Source organism: Phalangium opilio, unplaced genomic scaffold (assembly GCF_054372755.1).
Source record: "Phalangium opilio isolate 3A_F unplaced genomic scaffold, DU_Popi_V2 ptg000041l_1, whole genome shotgun sequence".
Classification (NCBI taxonomy): domain Eukaryota; kingdom Metazoa; phylum Arthropoda; class Arachnida; order Opiliones; family Phalangiidae; genus Phalangium; species Phalangium opilio.
Genome location: NW_028324165.1, coordinates 94,060 through 116,806, shown reverse-complemented (window position 1 = coordinate 116,806; position 22,747 = coordinate 94,060). Strand labels below are relative to the sequence as shown.

Below are 22,747 nucleotides of genomic sequence, written 5' to 3'. Positions count from 1 at the left end.
ATTCCATAAAACTGTGCACAAAAGATTCCCTAGACCTGTGCTCAAAAAATATGCCGTAGGCCTGTGCACAAACAGATGCCGTAGACCTGTAAAGAAACAGATTCCGTAGACCTGTAAAGAAACAGATTCCGTAAACTCGTGCACAAACAGATGCCGTAGGCCTGTGTACAAACAGATTCCGGAGATCTGTGCACAGATTCCGTAGCCATGTGCACAAACGAATTGCGTAGACTTGTACACAAGTGGAAGTCACAGGCTTGTGCACAACAGATGTCATAGACATATTCAAACCAGATTTCATAGTTTTGTGCACAAACAGAAGTCATAGACATGTGCACAAAAACATTCTATAGACTTTTGCACATCAAGTTTCCATAGACCTGTGCACAAAAGATTTCATGGAGATGTGCACAAAATATTTCATGGAACTGTGTACAAAACATTATATATGCTTGTGCACATAAAGATTCCTTAGACCTGCCCGCTAAAGATTCCATAGACCTGTGTACATAAAGATTTCATACCCATAGCACAATACTATTCCATAACCATTTGCACAGAAATATTCTGCGCACAAAATATTTCATAAAACTGTGCTGTGCACAAAAAGATTCCATTGACCTATGCACAAAATATTCTATTGGCTTTTGTATAAACATGTGACATAGACCTGTGTACAAAAATATTCCATAGACCTGTGCACAAAAACATGCCTTGGACCTGTTCAGAAACATTCCATACCCCTATATGCTCAAAAATATTCCACACCCATTTGCTAAAACATTTTCTGTAGACCCGTGCACAAACAGATGCCGTAGACTAGCGCATAAAGAGATTCCATATATTTGCGCACAAATATATTACGTAGACTCGTACACAAATAGATTCAACAGACTTGTACACAAACAGAAGTCACACGGTTTTGCACAATCCCATCATTTCCCATGTTATAGACTTGTGCACAAACAGATGTCATATGGTTGTGTAAAAAACTGATTTCATAGACTTCCTCAAAAAGAGATGTCATCGACATTTGCACAATAGATTCCGTAGACTTGTGCACATAAAGATTCTTCAGACTTGTGCACAAACATATTTTGTAGACCTGTTCACACAGATACCATAGACTTGTGCAAAAATAGATGTCAAATATTTGTGCAAAAATACATCCCTTAGACTTTTGCACAAACTGATGCCAAAGACTTGTGCACAATCATATGTCCTAGACCGGTGTACAAAACATTTTATAGATTTGTGCACAAACATGAGTCATATACCTGTACACAAAAAATATTCCACTGACTTCTGCACAAAAACATTCCATATACCTGTACACAAAAATGTTCCTTACCCATTTGCACAAAAATATCACGTTCACCTGTGCACAAAAATATCACGTACACCTGTGCACAAAAATATTCGGTATCCATTTTCACAAAAATATTCCATACACGTGTGCACAAAAATATTCCAAATCCATTTTCACCATAATATTCCATACACCTATGCACAAAAATATTCCGTACACCTGTGAACAAAAACAGTTCGTACACCTGTGCACAAAAATGTTCCGTACAATTGTGCATAAAAATATTCCGTACACCAATGCATAAACATATTTCGTACACTTGTGCACAAATAGAAATCACAGGCTTGTGCACAAAGAAATGTCGCAGACTCGCGCAAAAAGAGATGTTATAGACATGTGCACATCAGATTCCATAGAGTTATGCACAAACATTTTCAATGACCCTATGCTCAAACTGATTTCAAACCCTTATGCTCAAAAAGATTCCATACCCATTTGCACAAAAATAATACGTAGACCCGTGCTCAAAAATATTCCGTAGACCTTTGCTCAGACAGAAGTCACTCGCGTGTGCACAAACAGATGTCATAGACTTGTGAATAAACAGATGTTATAGACTTGTGCACAAAGAGATGTTATAGACTTGTTCACACACAGGTGTTGTAGACTTGTTCACAAGCAGGTGTTATAGAATTGATCACAAACAGGTGTTATAGACTAGTTCACAAGCAGGTGTTATAGAATTGATCACAAACAGGTGTTATAGACTTGTTCACAAACAGATAATTTAGACTTGTGCACAAACAGATGCTTTAGACTTGTGCACAAAAGGAATAGACTTGTGCACAAACAGAGGTTTTAGTCCTGTGTACAAACAGATGTTTTAGACTTGTGCACAAACAGATGTTTTAGGCTTGTGTACAAACAGATGTTTTAGACTTGAGCATAAACAAATGTTATTGACTTGCACAAAAAGAGATGTCATAGAAATGAGAAAATCAGATTCCATAGACCTGTGAACAAACAGAAGTCGTAGACCTGTGCACAAACAGAAGTCGTAGACCTGTGCACAAACAGAAGTCGTAGACCTGTGCAAATAAAGATTTTTCACTTGGACACACAAAGATTCTTCAGACTTGTGTGTGCACATAATGATTCTTCAGACTTGTGTGCACATAAAGATTCTTCAGACTTGTGTGCACATAAAGATTCTTCAGACTTGTGTGCACATAAAGATTCTTCAGACTTGTGTGCACATAATGATTCTTCAGACTTGTGTGCACATAAAGATTCTTCAGACTTGGGTGCACATAAAGATTCTTCAGACTTGTGTGCACATAATGATTCCTCAGACTTGTGTGCACATAAAGATTCTTCAAACTTGTGTGCACATAATGATTCTTCAAACTTGTGTGCACATAATGATTCTTCAGACTTGTGTGCACATAAAGATTCTTCAGACTTGTGTGCACATAAAGATTCTTCAGACTTGTGTGCACATAAAGATTCTTCAGACTTGTGTGCAAATAAAGATTCTTCAGACTTGTGTGCAAATAAAGATTCTTCAGACTTGTGTGCAATTAAAGATTCTTCAAACTTGTGCACATAAATATACCATAGACCCATGAACAAAAAATTCCATAGACCTGTGCACAGAAGATTCCATACTCCTATACTCAAAAGGATTCCATGCAGATTTGCACAAAAACATTCCGTAGACCTGTGTAAAACAATATTCCAGAGGCCTGTATAAAACAATATTTCATAGGCCTGTGCACGAAATGATTGCATAGGCCTCTGCACAAATAGATTTTATACTCCTTTGCACAAAAATATTCTGTAGGTCTGCGCTTAAACAAATTCCGTAGACTTGTACACAAACAGATGTTATAGTTTAGACTCGTGTAAAAATTTCATTACCTATAATTGGTAATTATCTTTAATTGCTTATTTTGTTTAATTATCTTCAATTGCTTATTTTGTTTAATTAAGTTTAATCTGTACTTCGCAACTAAATTGGTTGGACGCGCAATAGTTATAATGACAGTTAAGCTAGCTAATTGCCCTACCAATTTGATTATCCGCAGTAAAACGACGTAAGTCCTAGAATGACTTTCTTTATTACTTAACCCAAGCAAAAAAGTCTTAAGTTCCACAGTTTAAAGGTAAACCACGTAATTCGGAGCAGGTACTTAAAACTATTAAAAACAATACTTAAACTTTGTTTTTCTTATTGAAACAAAAATTGGCGCCCACTTTAAAAATGGGGCTTTCATTTAAGACCGTTTTCAAATCTATCAAACGTATAGTTATTTTTGTAAGGGTAGTTACAACATGGGTAAGTTTTTGAAAATTTCCCATGTTATTTCTATGGAGATTCTCTAGTTTTTCGCCAAAATCTGTGATTAATTTTATGGAAATGAAAACCACCCTTAGCAACTTTATGCTTTATAAAATAAACTATTAGGTGGATCATCTTGAAATTTTTACCACATATTAAGGGCCCGGATTTTAGTTCAGTAGAAAACTTTTGAAACAATAAACTTAATACGAAAAAAGTTAAAACCAATCCAAAAACCTTCGTTATACCAGGGAGAGAAAGGGAGATGCCGGGCGAATAGCGCGAGGTGTCTCTCTTTAGGGTGGGGGAAGTAAATTTCCCAGCCAACGGGGGTAGTACCGCCCGGGCCACCGCGAGCGCTACTGCGCAAAATCCAAAGTTTTTATCTCATGTAGCGACTATTCGCGCATGCTCAATGATCCACCGAATGACCCAAGGTAGAGAGAGAGAGAACATAGTATTTCATACCCCCGTTTTCAACCCCTACCCGCTAGATACGAGTTCTGTTAGCATTAGGCGGCTTCTCCCTTTCCTCCCTGGTTATACATTAAAGCCGTCATCAGGCCTTATCTAAGGGAGCTACCGCTCCCTTAGAATTTTACGTCATTATAAGGAAAAAAAAGGCCATGCGACACTATGCGGCGGCGGCGGTAACTAAAATATATTTTTTTAATTTAATGCTGGAATTTGATTGGTTAACTTATTTAAGTCATGCGCACGAACGAAAAATGCCGAGAGAGTGTAATTGTAAACAAAATACAGTTTAATTATACGGTAGGGCATTATTATTTACTTTTTCAAGTAAATTAAATTATTAATGTTCAAGTTAAAAGAAAATAAATGGTAAGCAACTTTAATAGTTTTCTCCTTAAAGAGAGAGAGAAATATATAATTTATTATAGAGATGGCCGATACCAGGCTTAACCCGATACCGATCGATACCGGTACAAACATGAACCGATACTGATCGATACCGATATTTACTCACTATGATCCAAAACCCGATACTTCAACCGATAAAGATATGGTATCGGTTCATCCCTAGAGTAGTAGGCGCGTACAAAGATTTTCGCTTATTAGTTGTTAGATAAGCTGAATTCAGGTACTTTTTATATAAATGAGAACTCGTCACGATTGAAATTCATAGAAATGAGATATTATCACCATCATTACGTTACTAAAAGACCTAAAAATGTCATGTAGCTCCATATAACGCATTTTAAACGAGTATCGGTTTAGTATCGAATATCGATATCGAACCAACCGATCCGATACTATCGGGAAACCCCGAGTATCGGTGCCGATACCGATATGGTATCGGTACCGGTTCATCCCTAAAATATTATGAAGCAAAATCAGCTCTTTTCAAGTTAGGGCTACTGCCCTTGTGAAAAGCTTAACTACTTGGTAAATCCACCTTATTCCCTTTCGCCGGAAGTTAGGCTTAGCTCGGGATTCATGGGGGTGAGTAACGGGAAGAAATTGGCTTGTCGTCCGCTACAGTACATATTTTTGGCTTATGTAGCAGAAGACAGACAAATTTCTTCCCTTTACTCGCCCCCATGAATCCCGAGCTAAGCCTAATATCCGGCGAAAGGGAATAAGGTGGATTGGTAAGATGCTGTTTTCTCCTGGAATAATACACTTAAGGCCAAAGGCAGGATGTGAGAAACGCTTGGAGATGTTATTTAGTACCTATCTCCTTCAGGACCATTGTACCGATTTTAGTATAAATACAAGGTGAATCAGAACACTTGCATAGGTACCGTTTTACGTCTATTTTGGAGATGGCTAAATAAAATTGTTAAAAATTATTTTGAACCATGGAATTTTATATTTATAAATAATTTTAAAATGGGACCAGTAGTAAAATAAATTGCACATGGGTAACTGGTCTTGGGGACCAGTTTATATTGTTGATGTCGGGGTCACTGGTCCCGAGGACTAGTTGAAAAAAAATCTTATTTCCATGGCTGTCTGAAAGCTAACTGGTAATCTAAGTTGGCCATTGCACGACTCATTGGGCTTTGGAAATAGTTAAAGCTGTCTTCTAGACGTTCTCTTTTTTTTTTCGCGTTTGTACTTTTTTGTGAATTACTTTGCTACGGTAACGGTTCAGGCTATTAATAATAGTTTATTGATTATCAAGAAGAGTATCCATTTACAAGAAAAGCTCTTTATAAAAGTGGAAGCTTTTTCTCCCAAAGACCCGAAAAACATAAAAAACAGAACAGTGTGAGTAACTGTGAAAGAAAAACGTTCATATAAGCCTTGGCTGGTAAGAATCTATGTTGAACTGAGGGGAAAACGCTGAATCTTTGTTTATGGCCATGTTTTTTTTTATCATTAAAATGTTACGTATGTTATCTAAACAGGGAAACTCTACGAAGTATGATGGATTTTGTGAAGGATTGTCGTGTTATGGTAAGTGATGAATAAATTGAAACTTGGATGTCAATAAGGCATGTTACGGATCCAAACCCATCGAAACTATTATGCCTTGAAAAGTGAAAGATCTTTCTTGTTATTTTAAAAACTATAAAATACTAGCAGAATAATTAATTTATACGAAGCTAGTTGTATTCAAAAAAGGGGTTTGAGGAATTCCCTAATCTTGAAGAAAGTTGCAGTGTCAATTGTCACAATCTTTTGAACTAGCTAAGCATGTTTTTCTAAGCTTTGATAGCGAAAGCTACAATATTTTGGGAAACCTTTCTTGTTATATGTTCGTTTTCTTCTGTTTGAAAAATTATTCTATTTTAGGGAAGATTTACAATTTCACAAATTCTCGGCACAAAATTCCGAAATGAGTTTAGTAAATCTTCAAAGGGTGGCGATTAAAGAGGTATTTGAGAGATTATTGCAATATTGGCTGTTTAAGGCAAATATAAAATTAAGGAAACTTTGTTTTTAGGAAATGAAGACTGAGGAAGATTGCAATTATGATCACTTGAGTAAAGATGAACTTATCAAGGAAGTTAAAGCAAGGGATGATCGAGTCAGGGAACTGGAAGCCGAGGTATTTCTTACTAGTGTGAAATTAAGCACAGAAATACGAGACTCGTTTGGTATCGTAGCCCATTTTAAATGTACTGGATGAGTTGTCGAACCATATGTCCCTTAAAGTAGAACCAAACTCTGTGGGTTGGTGAATAATTAAGTTTATTTGTGAAAATACCAATCAGGATTGGCTCTGATCTAAGGGGATTGGTAACACATCCCTCTTTAGTAACAAAGAAACCCAACTAGGACCTTTGTTCTTTCTTGCTTGCCCCTTTAAAATACGCTCAGCCAATGAAAGTCCAAAGAATATTTACTGTTAAAATGAAATCTTATTTTGTTTAGCGTAATGTTTTAATTTCAAACATGGAAAAAGAGAGAGTGAAAACAACATTTACGATAAATAAACAAATAGACGAAATTGAAAGACTCAATAGGGTCAATAAAGAGTTGGAAAGGAGAATCAGATCTGATGGTATGGAACATTTTTCACTTTAATGGTCGATAGGAAAGAGTTACTCCTAAGGTTAAGAGTTGATTGTTTGAAAAATAGGAGAAAAGTGGAATGGATCAATTAGCTAACGATGAATACGTGAAATCTGAACCCGTTGAAAATGATTCGGGAATTAATGGCCAGGAGTTATCTCTTCCAATTGTGATGCACAGTGTTGAAGCTGCCAATGTCCAAGGCATGCTGGGTAGAGAAGATATTAGTCAAGAATCACCTGATTCTGAGCCTCAATATGTTGCGGAGGCTGGCAATGCAAACAACGAAACTGAAATTATTTCTGCAGGAAAATTCAAGAAGAAACGTTCAACTCGGATCAAATATTCTGCTAATTATAAAAGGGGTCCACAACGTCACATTAAAAAGAGTAACGAAGAAAAACGATTCAAATGTGATCGGTGTCACTATAGTAGCAAGAACAAGAGTGGTATGATCAATCATCAACGCATTCATAGGGGCGAAAAATGGTTCAAATGTGATCATTGTGACTACGGATCCACGCAGAAGGTTCATTTGGTCGTACATCAACGCATTCACAGTGGTGAAAAACCCTTCAAATGTGCTCTGTGTAAGTTACACATAGCACATTTGAAGGGTTTTTCACCACTGTGAATGCGTTAAAAATGAATGCACAATGAAGAGTAATTTGATCGAACATCAACACATTCACAGTGGTGAAAAACCCTTCAAATGTGATCAATGTGACTATGCAAGTACGTGGAAGAGTTCTTTGACAGAACATAAACGTAGATGTCACATGAATAACTAGATGGATTTGAAGGCTGCTAGACAATGTAAAATTTCTTTTTAATCGTAACATGAACATTTTAAATATTGTTGAACAAAAACTTTATCTTTCATCCTTTTCTGTAATGAATGGGCCGTAATTGTTAATGCTAAAATAAAAAAAATACAGAGACGCCTCATTATCTTGTTGTGGTTGCAAGGCTAGAGAATTTCCAAGTGCGCAAATGGGGAGGGGGCAATCGAGAGCGAATAAATACTTGTAACTTGTATTTTCCCTTTCTTTTGCTTGCAATTAATTCCACTAACATCTGTTAAACATTTTGAGGGAAACATTTAACGACCATTTGACCTAAGGTTTGTTCGCCAGTAAACATTCTTAACGCTATTTAATACCTCTATAGGCAAAGAGGAGAGAAAGGTGATAGAAACAGGCTTTACAAAATCCGCTGAAAAATGGAAAAATAAGGGAGTAGTTAAAACAATTTTCTAAAAGTTTAGTTTCAGGACTCATATCCTTTCCGCGTGGGTGGATGGATCTCCTCGTCGTGTCTCTTTCATCCCCTATGTCAAATACGCGCGAGAAAGCTGCGCTCAGGCGCCGCGACGTACCGTCCGTAGATTTACCCCCGTTTTCAACACGCATGGATCACGGCTGCCTATACTGATTATCTCTCCGTCTCTCTCTCTTCTTTGTTATAGGAACGTTACGCTATTGAGAGGTACTGTCTGGCACGTTTCTGTGTCTGTCTTTCTGTCCTTTGTTACAATAGAGCGCGTTCGCGGGTTGCACATGGAGGTAAACGTATTCCCCATTTCTGAACTGAGTACGCTTTTCGAAATTGGGGAAATTGTACTTCACTATGTCAGGGAGAAAGGGAGAAGCCGCCTAATGCTAACAGAACTCGTATCTAGCGGGAAGGGGTTGAAAACGGGGGTATGAAATACTAGGTTCTCTCTCTATACCTTGGGTCATTCGGTGGATCATTGAGCATGCGCGAAGTGACATCACAACAGATAAAAAATTTGGATTTTGCGCAGTAGAGCTCGCGGTAGCCCGGGCGATACTACCCCCGTTGGCTGGGAAATTTACTTCCCCCACCCAAAAGAGAGACACCTCGCGCTATTCACGAGGCATCTCCCTTTCTCCCTGACTATGTTAACTATTTTACTCGAGTACCGATCCACTCTTTTAGTGGCCACTATTCCTTCATCTGCCTGTCTCTCATCCATTCCACATAAACCGAATCTGTCGCATTGTCGTCTTACTCCGCCAACACGGGTACGAGATGTAACGAGTAACGTATAGCCTCCAAATGGCGGGACATCTACCAAATGTTCAAGCATTTGCGCTATTCAGTATCAACTGGTCTCCGACTAATCCACTTAGAGAGAAATCCGTCAAATGAATTGAAATTATTGCCTTGAACTCCATTATAATCTTTAGACGTAAGATTACGGGAACTGTCGAGCCTCCACATGGTGGGACTTCCTACAAATGTTCATGCAACTGTTCTTATCCTCCACTTTCGTGATTCACAACCCTTATGAACTTCGTTTTTGTGTAATTATTAACCCAGACCTTTTAACCTCAGTATTCGTTTCCTCGTATTAAGTTCTAATGAAACTAACGATTTAACAACAATTAAGGTAAGAACAAAGAAAAGTGGAAGTCACATGAATTAATAGATGGATTAACATTACCTTGAATGTTGATTATTCGCCAAGTTACGGACTGAAAATTATGAAATAGGAACAAAATATAAATTAAAAATTGGCCACGAAAAAAATGGGTAAATATATTAAAAATGCTTTAAAGACGACACCACTTCCGAATTTTTTTCTTATAGAGCTATTTAAATTCGGGGGGGGGGGGTAAAGGAGAGATTTTGAGGCGGGGTTTCGCTAGTCCCCGCCTAGGCGTCATATTGTGCGGGAAATTTAGCATAGAGTTCTTCAGTGGCCCGCCCGGAGGGAGGGTGAAACCCAGCTCCGTTTATTGGCAGGTCCAACTGTGAAGTTTCCCCCCTTCAACTGATATAGCTCTATAGAAAAATAATTACGAGGAAAACTGGGTTGGTAGCGCACCCAACGGCGAAAGTCGGAACTAGGGGCAATTTTTGCTAGTCGTTTTTTAACATGGGGCTCGGGTGAAGCTGGCAGGCCTTGTACCGCCGAAAGAAGATTATCTAAGTTGGCCATGAGATGTTGGGATAGGCATCTGCAGGGTGGGAAATAAGGATATTTTTAAAACTGGACACTGGGCCAGCGACCCCCCCACCCTTGACCTGGAAAAAATAAACTGGTCCATGACCAATGACCAGGGCACGTCAAGGTCAGGGGGATCGCTGGCCTAATGTCCAGTTTAAAAAATCCTTATTTCCCACCCTGCAGACGTGCCACACGCATTCTTTACTTATCTTAATACCACTCCAGTACTAAAATATTACCGCCTCCAAGTCCGAGGTTTTGCAAACTTTTACGTCTGCTAGGCATTCTTCTTATGGACCGTCAAGTGGTAAACTAAAATTACTAGAGAAACTTTTAGTAAAAGAAATAAGAAACTCGTTCGCCAAGAAGAACAAATAACAAGGAAAAGATTCCTCAGACGTTATAAGACTTGCGGAGTCTTGAATGATTAATTTAATTTGTTTTAGTAGTAGGATGGATGCTATGAAAGATTGTAGTGTGATGATGAAACCTTTAAGCTGGTAAGTAATGAAAATATTTCTTGAACTTGAAGGATGTCCCAAAGAAGGACTCTTCCGTTTACCCAGACTTGTTGTTTTGATATAAAATACTACACTATTTAGTCCAGACCAAACTTATTTTTTAAATACAGCGTCAACAATTATAACACATGAACAGCCATCCATAAGATACACCTTGCCCATTCTTGAAATGACGCGGCGAAATATTTATTTTTTGATGGGGTAATCATTGCGTGGAATAACTTGCCAGAGCTTTTTGTGTCTTCCGGCTAGCGATATTCAAACATTAACTCAGGACCACAAAATTTTGCGAAACTACATGGCTATATGGGGGCTCAAAATCCTCTACCTGTTCCTGGTAAAAAAAAGAGGTCTACGCCTAGTGTAACCAGGGCTCTACATAAGGATATTTTTTTAGTAGTCAGCCTGACTAGTGAGCCCCCTATCCCAATTTTTTTTAGTAGTCACTGACTAGTGAGACGCATGGTTTACGAGCATTTGGGACATTTTTTTACTAGTCCAGATTTCGATTTATTTTAGTAGTCAAGGCATTTTTTTTAGTGATCAAATGCCTTGACTAGTGCCTTGAGTGTAACTGCCATGGCAAAACCTAACCTGACTTATTAGGCCTAATGTAAAATTGTACAGTTTTCAGTTTTTTGGGCCATTTAACTTAAGGCCAAATGAGCCAGTGAAGTTTTATTATCTTCTCGTATTTAAAGGAGAAGGTCGGATAACATAACATTAAACCTTAAAAGAACGGCCTTTTTCTAAGTATAAAAGGAAAGATATTAAAAAAAAATTAATATCTATTATTATTGTGTTATTTTGGAATTCATTTTATTTTTTTCGCCGTTTGTAATTTACTCTTTGCGTGGATGAAGGATGCGCGTGAAAAATATTCGACGCTCTACAGGATGTGCAACTGAACTCCCTATAGTAAAAAGTAGACAAGTCGATACTAGCGCCGCCTGGGTACCAGTGCTGGAAACCCTCGCGGGAAAAATAAAAAATACTGGGCATAAGAAAAAACCACTTTTGCTTCTAGCAGACGACGCTAAGGAAAAAAACGACGGTAGCGAGCAGGCTGGGAAATAGCACACTTCCTCTGGTCCAAAACCAGTTTATTAATTGCTTGGACTAGTTTTTTAATTCAAAAAGTGGGGGTTACTGGTCCTCGGGACCAGTTTATAAATTGCAAATCTATAGGAGAACAAATGCTGGGACCAGTCCGGAGACCAGTTAATTATTTCGGGGACTAGAGGGGTCACTGGTCCCAAGGACTAGTTTAAAAAATATCCTTATTTCCCAGCCTGGTAGCGAGTGTTTTTTTCTCGTGTCCAATATTTTTTTTATTTTTCACGCGAGGGTTTCCAGCACTGGCAGCCAGGCGGCGCTAGTATCGACTTGTCTACTTTTTTAGTATAGGGAGTTGCACATCCTGTTGAGTGTCGAATGTTTTTCACGCGCATCCTTCATCCATGCTCTTTGATTCTGATTTCACGAGAACCGCAAGTCATTTCATGCATATGAAGACAGACCCCTTAATTTGCAGTTAGAATTAGGCGCCCCAAATAGTGACATTTTTTTTCATTTAACTCAAGATTTAGAAATATTTGGCAAGTATAAAATGAACCAATTTGATACATTTTCACATAATTGGTATTTAACTATTAAATTTTGACTTTGTGCAAAACAATGTATCTACAGTACAACCCAAACCTTTTCTTGATTCAGTTTTGAAGGAAAAGGTCGGAAAACAACATTTTACCTTAATACAAAAGAAAAATATAATAAAAAAAGATCTCTTATTACAAAATAATTAGCATTTAATTAATCATAAAAACTAGGACTACTACGCCGCCATTGGTTTAGTAGCTTCTGCTAATTCGCACCTGATAAGCTCGTGATAGAGCGCACTATGCCCCACCTTACCCTTACGTCTCTCAGCCTGTGAGAATTCAACCAATGCCTCTAAACCAATAGCGGCGCAGTAGTCCTCGTTTTTAAAACTAATCAAATGCCCAAAACAGCTAAATTGAACAGAAATCACGAAAACTTTTCAATTTTCATGACGGACACTATCCAGATCATATGATCAGTTTTAATTGCATCAATTGAATCGAATTTTGTAACTACACTCTCCCACTAATCAAGCATTTCAGCCTTGAGCAACTTTGTCTCACAAAGGTCCTGGTAACACTGTAAACTCTTAGTAGTTTAAAATATTCCCTTACCCAAAAATGGACCTCCAATTATTGCCTAAAATTAGTCCAATATAGACCAGCATTTTATTTATATTTCACGTTGAACGTTTACGTAAAAATTACGTGATTATCATTTGTGATAAGAGTCATATTATCACTCGTTATAATCCTGTGTGACACCTGATCACTCATTATAACCTGTGTGACACCTGATCACCTTCTGCTGATCACTCATTATTCACTAGACATACGTGATACATTATCACCCATTATTGACCCGAGAGACAGCCGACATGAGTGACAAATAATAACCCGCTATTGACCCAAAAGACACCCGACATACGTGACACATTATCATCCGTTATTGACCCGAGATGACAAATAATCACCCATTATCGACCCAAAATCCACCCAAGATGACAAATAATCACCCGTTATCGACCCAAAAGCCACGCGACATTAGTGACGAATAATCACCCGCTATTGGCCCAAAAGACACTCGACATGAGACGAATAATCACCCGCTATTGGCCCAAAAGACACCCGACATGAGTGACGAGTAATCATTCGTTATGGACCCAAAAGTCACTCGACATGAGTGACAAATAATCACCAGCTATTGCCCCAAAAGCCACCCGACATGAGTGACAAATAATCATTCGTTATGGACCCAAAAGCCACCCAACATGAGTGACAAATAATCACCTGTTATTGACCGAAAAGCCACCCAACATGAGTGACAAATAATCAGCCGCTATTGACCCAAAAGACACCCGAAATACGTGACACATTATCACCCGCTATTGGCCCAAAAGACACTCGACATGAGTGACGAATAATCACCCGCTATTGGCCCAAAAGACACCCGACATGAGTGACGAGTAATCATTCGTTATGGACCCAAAAGTCACTCGACATGAGTGACAAATAATCACCAGCTATTGCCCCAAAAGCCACCCGACATGAGTGACAAATAATCATTCGTTATGGACCCAAAAGCCACCCAACATGAGTGACAAATAATCACCTGTTATTGACCGAAAAGCCACCCAACATGAGTGACAAATAATCAGCCGCTATTGACCCAAAAGACACCCGAAATTCGTGACACATTATCACCCGTTATTGACCCGAGATGACAAACGATCACCCGTTATTGACCCGAGGTGACAAACGATCACCCGTTATTGACCCGACGTACGTGACAAATAATCACCCGTTATTGACCCGAGATGACAAATAATCACCCGTTATTGACCCGACGTACGTGACAAATAATCACCCGTTATTGACCCGAGATGACAAATAATCACCCGTTATTGACCCGAGATGACAAATAATCACCCGTTATTGACCCGAGATGACAAATAATCACCCGTTATTGACCCGAGATGACAAATAATCACCCGTTAAATCCCGCCCACAAATGCCTTTACCCTTGCCAAGCCAAAACTGTAGTTCGCGAGGAAAGTCAACTTGTAGGGGATCCACTCGAGCCTCGTTATGCTTTAAATAATTGATATTATATCACTAGTTTATCTGAAATAACCTAACATAAGTGACACATGAAGGTTCTCGCCCATTCGGCTGTTGCCGCTGTAGTGCTGTACCCAAAATGCATATGTCCCATTCAAACAAAACCCCGCATATTGGGCGGTTTTCGAAAAATATGGACTTAACGATAATTGAATATTGCTTCGATATCCTCGTTTGATTTAATAATCCGAGGACGCAATAATCGATTCATTCAATTAAGAGATACAGGCTTATCTATCTTTATGGCAATGTAAAGTAGGGCATACTTCGAAAGTGGTCAGCTGTTATTATGCTTAAATGATAATTAAGACGAAGAAAATATATTTATATCTCAGCAAACAAACTTAATGAAAACGACTTCTGACCTTATTTTCCATTTTTATTCAAAATCTTTATTATAATACGAATTAAAGGTAGATAGATAGGGGCCGAATAAATGATACAAATGTTAATGATCTGAGATAAACTTGAGATAAATGATGTTATCTATCACTCGCTATTGATCTAAGCAGATGTTACTTTTGATCTAAGTGATATCACTCGTTAGTGATCTGAGATACATCCGACATAAATGAAAATTTGTCACTCGTTAGTGATCTGAGATACACCCGACATAAATGTAAATTTGTCACTCGTTAGTGATCTGAGATACACCCGACATAAATGAAAATTTGTCACTCGTTAGTGATCTGAGATACACCCGACATAAATGTAAATTTGTCACTCGTTAGTGATCTGAGATACACCCGACATAAATGTAAATTTGTCACTCGTTAGTGATCTGAGATACACCCGACATAAATGAAAATTTTTCACTCGTTAGTGATCTGAGATACACCCGACATAAATGTAAGTTTGTCACTCGTTAGTGATCTGAGATACACCCGACATAAATAAAATTAAATTTGTCACTCGTTAGTGATCTGAGATACACCCGACATAAATGTAAATTTGTCACTCGTTAGTGATCTGAGATACACCCGACATAAATGTAAATTTGTCACTCGTTAGTGATCTGAGATACACCCGACATAAATGTAAATTCGTCACTCGTTAGTGATCTGAGATACATCCGACATAAATGTAAATTTGTCACTCGTTAGTGATCTGAGATACACCCGACATAAATGTAAATTTGTCACTCGTTAGTGATCTGAGATACACCCGACATAAATGAAAATTTGTCACTCGTTAGTGATCTGAGATACACCCGATATAAATGAAAATTTGTCACTCGTTAGTGATCTGAGATACACCCGACATAAATGTAAGTTTGTCACTCGTTAGTGATCTGAGATACACCCGACATAAATGTAAATTTGTCACTCGTTAGTGATCTGAGATACACCCGACATAAATGAAAATTTGTCACTCGTTAGTGATCTGAGATCAGGGTTGTTGATTTTTTTGATTTTAATTGATTTATTTGATTTTTTTGATTTTTATTGAACTAATAGATAGTAAATTACCAAGATTAAAACTTTTGAGTCAAAATTAACCAAAAGCAAAATAATCATGACATTTAAGCAGCTATTGGATATTATTACTATTCAAATGCTTGTATAAAAAGACTAGCTTGACCGCTATTTCATTTCCTAGCCTTTCCAGCAAGACAAACTGGAGTTCTGGGAAAAACTTACATTGAAATATACCAAAACCATGATTATTTTTAATTTTAGGTCTTTTCTAGTTAGCTGGTGTAACTCGGGTGAATATTGAATATCCAATATTCAACAAGGTGTACATAAACCCAGTGAAGTTTACTTGATGTCTGATATTCATCCGACATGCACCCACTGAGTTCTTAACAAACAGAATCGACTGAGCACCGAAGTGATTTTTGGATGTTATTCACCTGAGGAACCCTCATTTCATTAAGGTTTTACCTTGAACATGACCGATATCCATGGGTGTAAATTAGTGATGCGAGTGTCACCCATGAATCACCTTGAGTATGAAAAGTCATCTAACGTGACACTTTAATGAGCTGGTATTCACTAATGAAATACTTCTCAAACACAAGTGATAATCATTGACACGTCGTGTCACGTAATATTCACATGTACTTGGTAACAATTACGTGAAATTCATGTAATATCTACCTTTTTATCATGCAATATTTTAGTAAGGGTTAACATTTTTCTCCATTCCTTAATTTGCTTGTTCTTCGAAAAATGTTCCATGTTTCGAAACATGTCTTCATTCAAAGTTTAATTTTAGGAAAGAAATGTGTCTTCACAAACTGTCTTTACGCAAAGCCTACATGAATTTGGTCAATTCTCAAAGAGTTGTTATCGGAGAGGTATTTGCGATATTTTTGAACTATTCCTCGTTCTGCTATGAAGTTTAAAATTGCATAATTGATTTAGGAAATGGATAAGGAATATTGTTACTTAAGCAAAGATGACAAAATGAAGAAACTGAGGAACAAGGTAATAATTGATAAAATAGTTCCCGCATTATGAGGAAATCTGTGCTGGTAGCGCAGCTAATGGCAAAAAAACGAACCTAGGGGCCATTTCGCCTTGCTTGAGTGAAAGCACCCAGTTTTTCCGTTCCTTATGAAGGGTTTATGAGATACATGATTAAAAATAACATTTCCTGCAGCCTCTCAATGACTAATGAACAACGAACTTTTTTAAATGACCAATGATAAATTCCCCTCTGATTGGCTGAAGGTTTAGAGGATAAAGGTCCCTTGTTTAAAGATTCATTAAAAATGAGGACCATTAACGTTCTTTGACGTCATTGGTTTCTCATCTTTCTTGCTCGTCTCTTTAAAAGGCATTCTGCCTGAAGGTCCCATGGAAATCAGCTGTAGTAATGGAATCTTAGATGAATTTTTCAGTTTGACGTTTTAATTTCAAACGTGAGAAAATCGCGAATGGAAAATGAATTAACTATTAATGAGCAACGAGAGAAAATTGACCTGCTCAATAAGGTCAGAGAAGAATTGAAAAACAAAGTCAAAGATCTGAAGGTAACCTATGAAGTTAGATATTAGCAATATTCTTTAATCATTGTTAATTGTCTAAAAAATTAGGAGAAAAATGGAGCAATTCAAAAGGCTAACGATGTATCAGTGAAAGTTGAACCAGTTGATTATGATTCAGAGCCAGATAGCCAAGCATTATCCCTTCCAGTTGCGGAACAGCAACAACCTCAATCTCAAAAGGAAAGGTATTGCGAGAGAAAAAAGGTGTATTCATTTTATTGTTTCCATGGACTATTTATCACAATTTATTTGTATAGTTCGGAAGGACTCTCTACTGAGGCCAGGAACCGCAAGCAGCCTGGTGTGTAGATTTTCATTTTTAATGAAATAATGAAATACTGAAAGTCTCCCACAAGTTACTCGCTGGGTGCAAAGTTCATTGAACCAAACGCTGATGAGCTAGAACCAAAGCCCCGAAAAGTTTTACGGCAAATTTTAAAAGCCTTATTAGTCAGTGGTGATAGTATGAAGTTGGGCAAGCTAGTTTTTGGAATCCTTAATGAATGTACATTATTCGGCAATGCAATGAACTGCTTCGAACAATTTTATGGCTTAACATACAAGAATGAACTCTACTCGACCCATGTTGGCGAAAATAGCGAATCTGATTTTATTTCGAAACTACTGCTGATGCCAATCGAAAAGATTAAGGCATCGGCCCAAAATAGAAAATATTTCGAATTTCCCAACAGTCTTTTCATGATCGACGGAGCATGCTGGGATATAACTCTGATTGCTTTGCTCGTTAATGAGCTGAACTGGCACAGAGAAAGGCTTTAAATATCATAATGGCAAAATCAATAAAGTCTGAACGCCTCAATTATTACAGTTACTATTTATAATCAGATTAGAATTTTAATATAATCAGCGCTAAACAAGTGTAAGATGATTTACTTTCAGCGAAACTACGTTTGTTCGATTTTGACAAAGGATTAGGGATTATTAAGATATCTAATCAAACGATTTGTCACCAGATGGCTCTTAATTGTGCTTATTTTCTTTATTGTTTATTGAGTTAAACGTTGGGAAGATCAGCCTCATTTTCAGGTTTCCCTTACTGGAATGGCTCATAAGTAAACCTTTCCTGAACCACTTGATAAAGCTGTGTTTCACACAATAACCCACGACGAATCACACGCGCAACTAGACTTATTACCTAACATAATCCCTGTACCACCATAGAGTAACAATCATATAATTGGCCAAGACGGTCCCAAACACAGCATGATAGTAACCTCTAGAAAACGTAATAGTTATCGATTAGTTTGTTATGCCTAACTCGATATTAACTCACGCCGAACCGATAATAACACTCTTACAACTACATTCTAACCCCCACACCACTCAATAGTCACCCCAGCACAACCCGATTAAAGCCTGGTGGAATAGTTAGTATAGGACGCTGTCTGTTAGCTGTGGCATAGGGGCTAGCCAGCACCCCTCTATGCATTGTAAAGGGACCCGCCTGTAAACAAGCCACAGACTTAGTGTGGAAATCCCTTCATAGGCAAAGCTTACATTATTATTATTATTATTATTATTATTACTAACGTATGGATAACCGAGTTATAACCTTATAGGAGTCATTATCTCATTACTAACATTCGCATAACGGAGTTATAACCCATGTTCCAACCTTGACGTACTTTTAGACCCTACTATAACCTGTTTCAGACTAATTGTTAGTGGATCAATTTGGTTGACTTTTAACCTGTTGTTACACACGTATATCGTCATTTGAACCACGCATTAACTTACATTGAACCTTCTATTTTCGGTAAGGTTTAGCACAAAAATTCACCCCTAGGTCAAAAAATTTGGTTCTCTTAAACCTTTGTCAGTTTTAAGGGACAATAATAAATCACATCAAGACATTTTCCATCCGTGCTAAGGAGAAATAGTTTAAGCCTAGTTACCTACAACAAGCCTCGCATTGGTTTAGAGAGAAGAAACTACTACTTTTCTTTAATGTTGTGTCTTCACATAACTTATTTTATCAAGCGCGCTTACAGAATTCTATATACAATATATTTAATGTTAATTTGTAAACCACGATTGAATATAACTAGGAAAAAGTAGACGCGACTCTGGGAATCTTTCGCGCGCTCCCCGTCCCCACTGTGTAACGATATTACTTGGGCGGATGCATCAAAAAAGGGTATGATACAAGTTAAGACCACATCCCATAGTATCATCGCGATTTCCTCGTGTCGTATCTCTATTTTCCGGATGTTACGTGATTATTTCCTTAATGAAATATAGTTTTTGCTTTTTGTAGATAAATCCACGGAAAAACATAATACTGAACAAAAAAGAGGTCTAGACCATAACAAAAAAAATCTTACTAGAGGAAAAATCTTCAAATGTGATCAGTGTGAATTTTTGAGCACACAGAAATGTAATTTGACCAGACATGAACGCATTCACAGTGGTGAAAAACCTTTCCAATGTGATCAGTGTGATTTTATGTGCGCTGACAAGAGTAGTTTTATCAGACATCAACGCGTTCACAGTGGAGAAAAACCTTTCCAATGTGATCAGTGTGACTTCGCTACCAAGTGGAAGTCCGTATTGATCACACATCAACAACTTCACAGTGGAGAAAAACCTTTCCAATGTGATCAGTGTGACTACGCATGTGCGTGGAAGTCTATATTGATCACACATCAAAGCGTTCACAGTAGAGAAAAACCTTTCCATTGTGAACAGTGTGATTTTAGATGCGCTGTCAAGGGTAATTTTATCAGACATCAACGCGTTCACAGTGCTGAAAAACCTTTCCAATGTGATCAGTGTGACTACGCTAGCGCATGGAAGTCTGTATTGATCTCACATCAACGCGTTCACAGTGGAGAAAAACCTTTCCAATGTGATCAGTGTGACTACGCTAGCGCGCGGAAGTCCGGATTGATCACACATCAACGTGTTCACAGTGTAGAAAAACCTTTCCAATGTGACCAGTGTGATTTTGGTTGCGCTGTCAAGAGTAGTTTTATCAGACATCAACGCGTTCACAGTGACGAAAAACGCTTCAAATGTAGCCAGTGTGAATATTCCAGCACTCACAAGAATAGTTTAATCATACATCAACGCATTCACAATGGTGAAAAACCCTTCAAATGTGATAAGTGTGACTATTCCAGCGTACAGAAGCCTAATTTGACCAAACATCAACGCATACACAATGGTGGAAAACCCTTCAAATGCCATCAGTAAGACTTTAGGTGCACTGGCAAGAGTACTTTCATCAGGCATCAACGCGTTCAAAGTGGGGGAAAGCCCTTTAAATGTGCTCATTGTGACTTTACTAGCGCATGAAAGTTCGTTTTGATCACACATAATACCCTTCATAATAGAGAAAAACCCTTCAGACGTGCGTGACTGTTGTGAATTTGTTAGTAAATATAAGAGTTTTTTATCGGACATGTCCGCATTCACAGCGGTGAAATACCATTGAAATTTGATTGCACGGTGGAGGAAAACCTTCAAATGTGATCGTTGTAAATATTCAAAATAATTGAAAATGAAACTTATCAAGTAGTAATAGTGAAATGTCCATTATTCATTATACGTTAATACTGCTTTTTGAAATAATGTAAATATTTTACTTAATATGCTGATTTCATTGTAAGATAATTTTAATTGTTTGAGTTTCTCATTTGTAGAAAGAAAATGTTCTTCAAGAATTAAACATTCTAACTAATATTAAAATTCATTAATCGTGTTTAAATTAAATCAATTTTCGGAAGGTAATTTCAATTGAAGTAAGTTACCTTACCTTGGAACATTCTGAAAAATATAGTCAATTCATGGGGCAACATCATACTCCGCTATTTCTTTCATATGAGCTGAAATGAATCATATAACCCTTGCTTGTATTAAGAATGAAAGATCTATATATGTTGAAACTTCTTCAATATTATGTTTTTGGCTCATCGGGAGCCTTTTGAATATATTAGAGCCCCTTAAGAGACCTTGTATTAGCAGAAGTGAGATGAGACTAGAAGTACTGAGCTAACCAAATTCTTCACTCGGCGAAAGTGAATATTCTTGATAACACACCAACGGTTGGCCCTCTAGTGGCGGTTTCAGAATTTCCCCTCCAAAACGTGAGATGCTCGCGGATGTACACCGCCGAACTAGATTCAAGCACCCGCGTCCGTGTTTCGCCGCTTTAGGTTGAGGGGAAGGGGGTAGGAAATATTTTTGGAACTCTACCAATTTTTTTCTCTCTAGCGTTGGCGCGATTGAAGCGGCGTAAAATCCTCAAATTTGTTCACTAATGCCAGGATCTATTACCAATACTAGAACCCTTCACTTCTAGTCTCATCTCACTTCTGGTATTAGAAATATCAAAAAGATATCTAGAAACAGCGCCGTGAGAAGTCTTGTGTTAGACATATCACTAGATATCTAGAAATACAACGTCCTAAGAGAAGCCAAAAAAGTAGGTTATTAAGCAAAGAGCATTTCTCAGAAGTCTTAGAAGTGGAGCGCCCCATCCCAGGGTCCGACATTCCCAAAAACGTACGAGATTTCGTGATTTTGCCAATGATTATGAGAAAGATTTCGTGATTTTGCCAATGATTACGAGAAAGATTTCGTGATTTTGCCAATGATTACGAGAAAGATTTCGTGATTTTGCCAATGATTACGAGAAAGATTTCGTGATTTTGCCAATGATTACGAGAAAGATTTCGTGATTTTGCCAATGATTACGAGAAAGATTTCGTGATTTTGCCAATGATTACGAGAAAGATTTCGCGATTTTGCCAAAGATTGCGTGATTTCACGATTTCACAAAGATTAAGGCAGGAATGAAGCTGAGACCACCTAATATGGCCACCAGAACAGCGGTAAGACTTGGGAGGGTGTCACGTACTACGATCCCATTGTTACTATTTCCAGGCGGCACCTAAGGTTTATGCCGTCCCACCGTCTCCCCCCAGTTCGAATAGGGCGAACGGGAGCGTGGGAAATAAGGCGGTGGTACAGGGCAAATGACCAGTTTAAAAATTGCGTTGACCAGTTTAAAAATTAAATCGGAGGGGGGTCAGTTAAATTCAATTGGTATGCCTTAGTTGCAATTAAGGTGATCGGGATCGTTCGAAAGAGGAGTTCAATTAGAATCTATGTGCATAATTTGAAGGATATTGACCGTTTTCATGATTTTTCCCCGTTAAAACCAGTATTTTGATTTCGATTATTTTTGATTAGAGTGAGTCATTTGTAATTGATAAGGTATATTTAATTATGGATTTATATAAATACTACCAGAAGTATATAATACTTCTCTTCGAGAGAAGTGTACCACAAAGCTGGGTGAGTGTAACGCCACTCTTCCCAACATCGGAACATTTAGAGCAAGGTTACTAAACCGAATCACATACGCGATA

The 22,747-nt window shown here is 37.8% G+C and overlaps 2 protein-coding genes across 6 annotated transcripts; both read left to right on the top strand.

The window, feature by feature from the left end:
- The first annotated feature begins 5,709 nt into the window (after nt 1-5,709).
- LOC149679131 (uncharacterized) lies at nt 5,710-8,096 on the top strand. Its single transcript, XM_089835704.1, has 6 exons — nt 5,710-5,928; nt 6,026-6,074; nt 6,414-6,495; nt 6,565-7,125; nt 7,204-7,665; nt 7,831-8,096. The coding sequence occupies exons 4-6, from the start codon at nt 7,123-7,125 to the stop codon at nt 7,834-7,836; spliced, it is 471 nt and encodes a 156-aa protein (XP_089691830.1). The 5' UTR covers nt 5,710-5,928; nt 6,026-6,074; nt 6,414-6,495; nt 6,565-7,122; the 3' UTR covers nt 7,837-8,096.
- A 1,665-nt stretch (nt 8,097-9,761) lies between these two features.
- LOC149679130 (uncharacterized) lies at nt 9,762-21,066 on the top strand. 5 transcript variants are annotated; one of them, XM_089834780.1, is made up of 8 exons: nt 9,762-10,613; nt 10,745-12,803; nt 16,577-16,658; nt 16,726-16,788; nt 17,205-17,336; nt 17,400-17,536; nt 17,609-17,652; nt 19,630-21,066. In XM_089834780.1, exons 3-8 carry the CDS (start codon nt 16,584-16,586, stop codon nt 20,565-20,567), a joined length of 1,389 nt encoding a protein of 462 aa, XP_089690906.1. In that variant the 5' UTR covers nt 9,762-10,613; nt 10,745-12,803; nt 16,577-16,583; the 3' UTR covers nt 20,568-21,066. The 5 variants fall into 5 exon arrangements, with proteins under 5 accessions (XP_089690906.1, XP_089690904.1, XP_089690908.1 ...); XM_089834778.1 differs by lacking the exon at nt 10,745-12,803; XM_089834782.1 differs by lacking the exon at nt 10,745-12,803 and having other exon boundaries at nt 9,764-10,613; nt 17,192-17,336.
- The last annotated feature ends 1,681 nt before the right edge of the window (nt 21,067-22,747 follow it).

Bases quoted from the DNA above. Each gene is read 5' to 3' on its own strand.
- LOC149679130 (XM_089834778.1), top strand. From the start codon at position 10,537: ATGATTAATTTAATTTGTTTTAGTAGTAGGATGGATGCTATGAAAGAT. The intron at 16,659-16,725 runs GTATTTGCGATA...TAATTGATTTAG, and splicing joins AAAGAGTTGTTATCGGAGAG to GAAATGGATAAGGAATATTG. The intron at 17,537-17,608 runs GTATTGCGAGAG...TTATTTGTATAG, and splicing joins CCTCAATCTCAAAAGGAAAG to TTCGGAAGGACTCTCTACTG.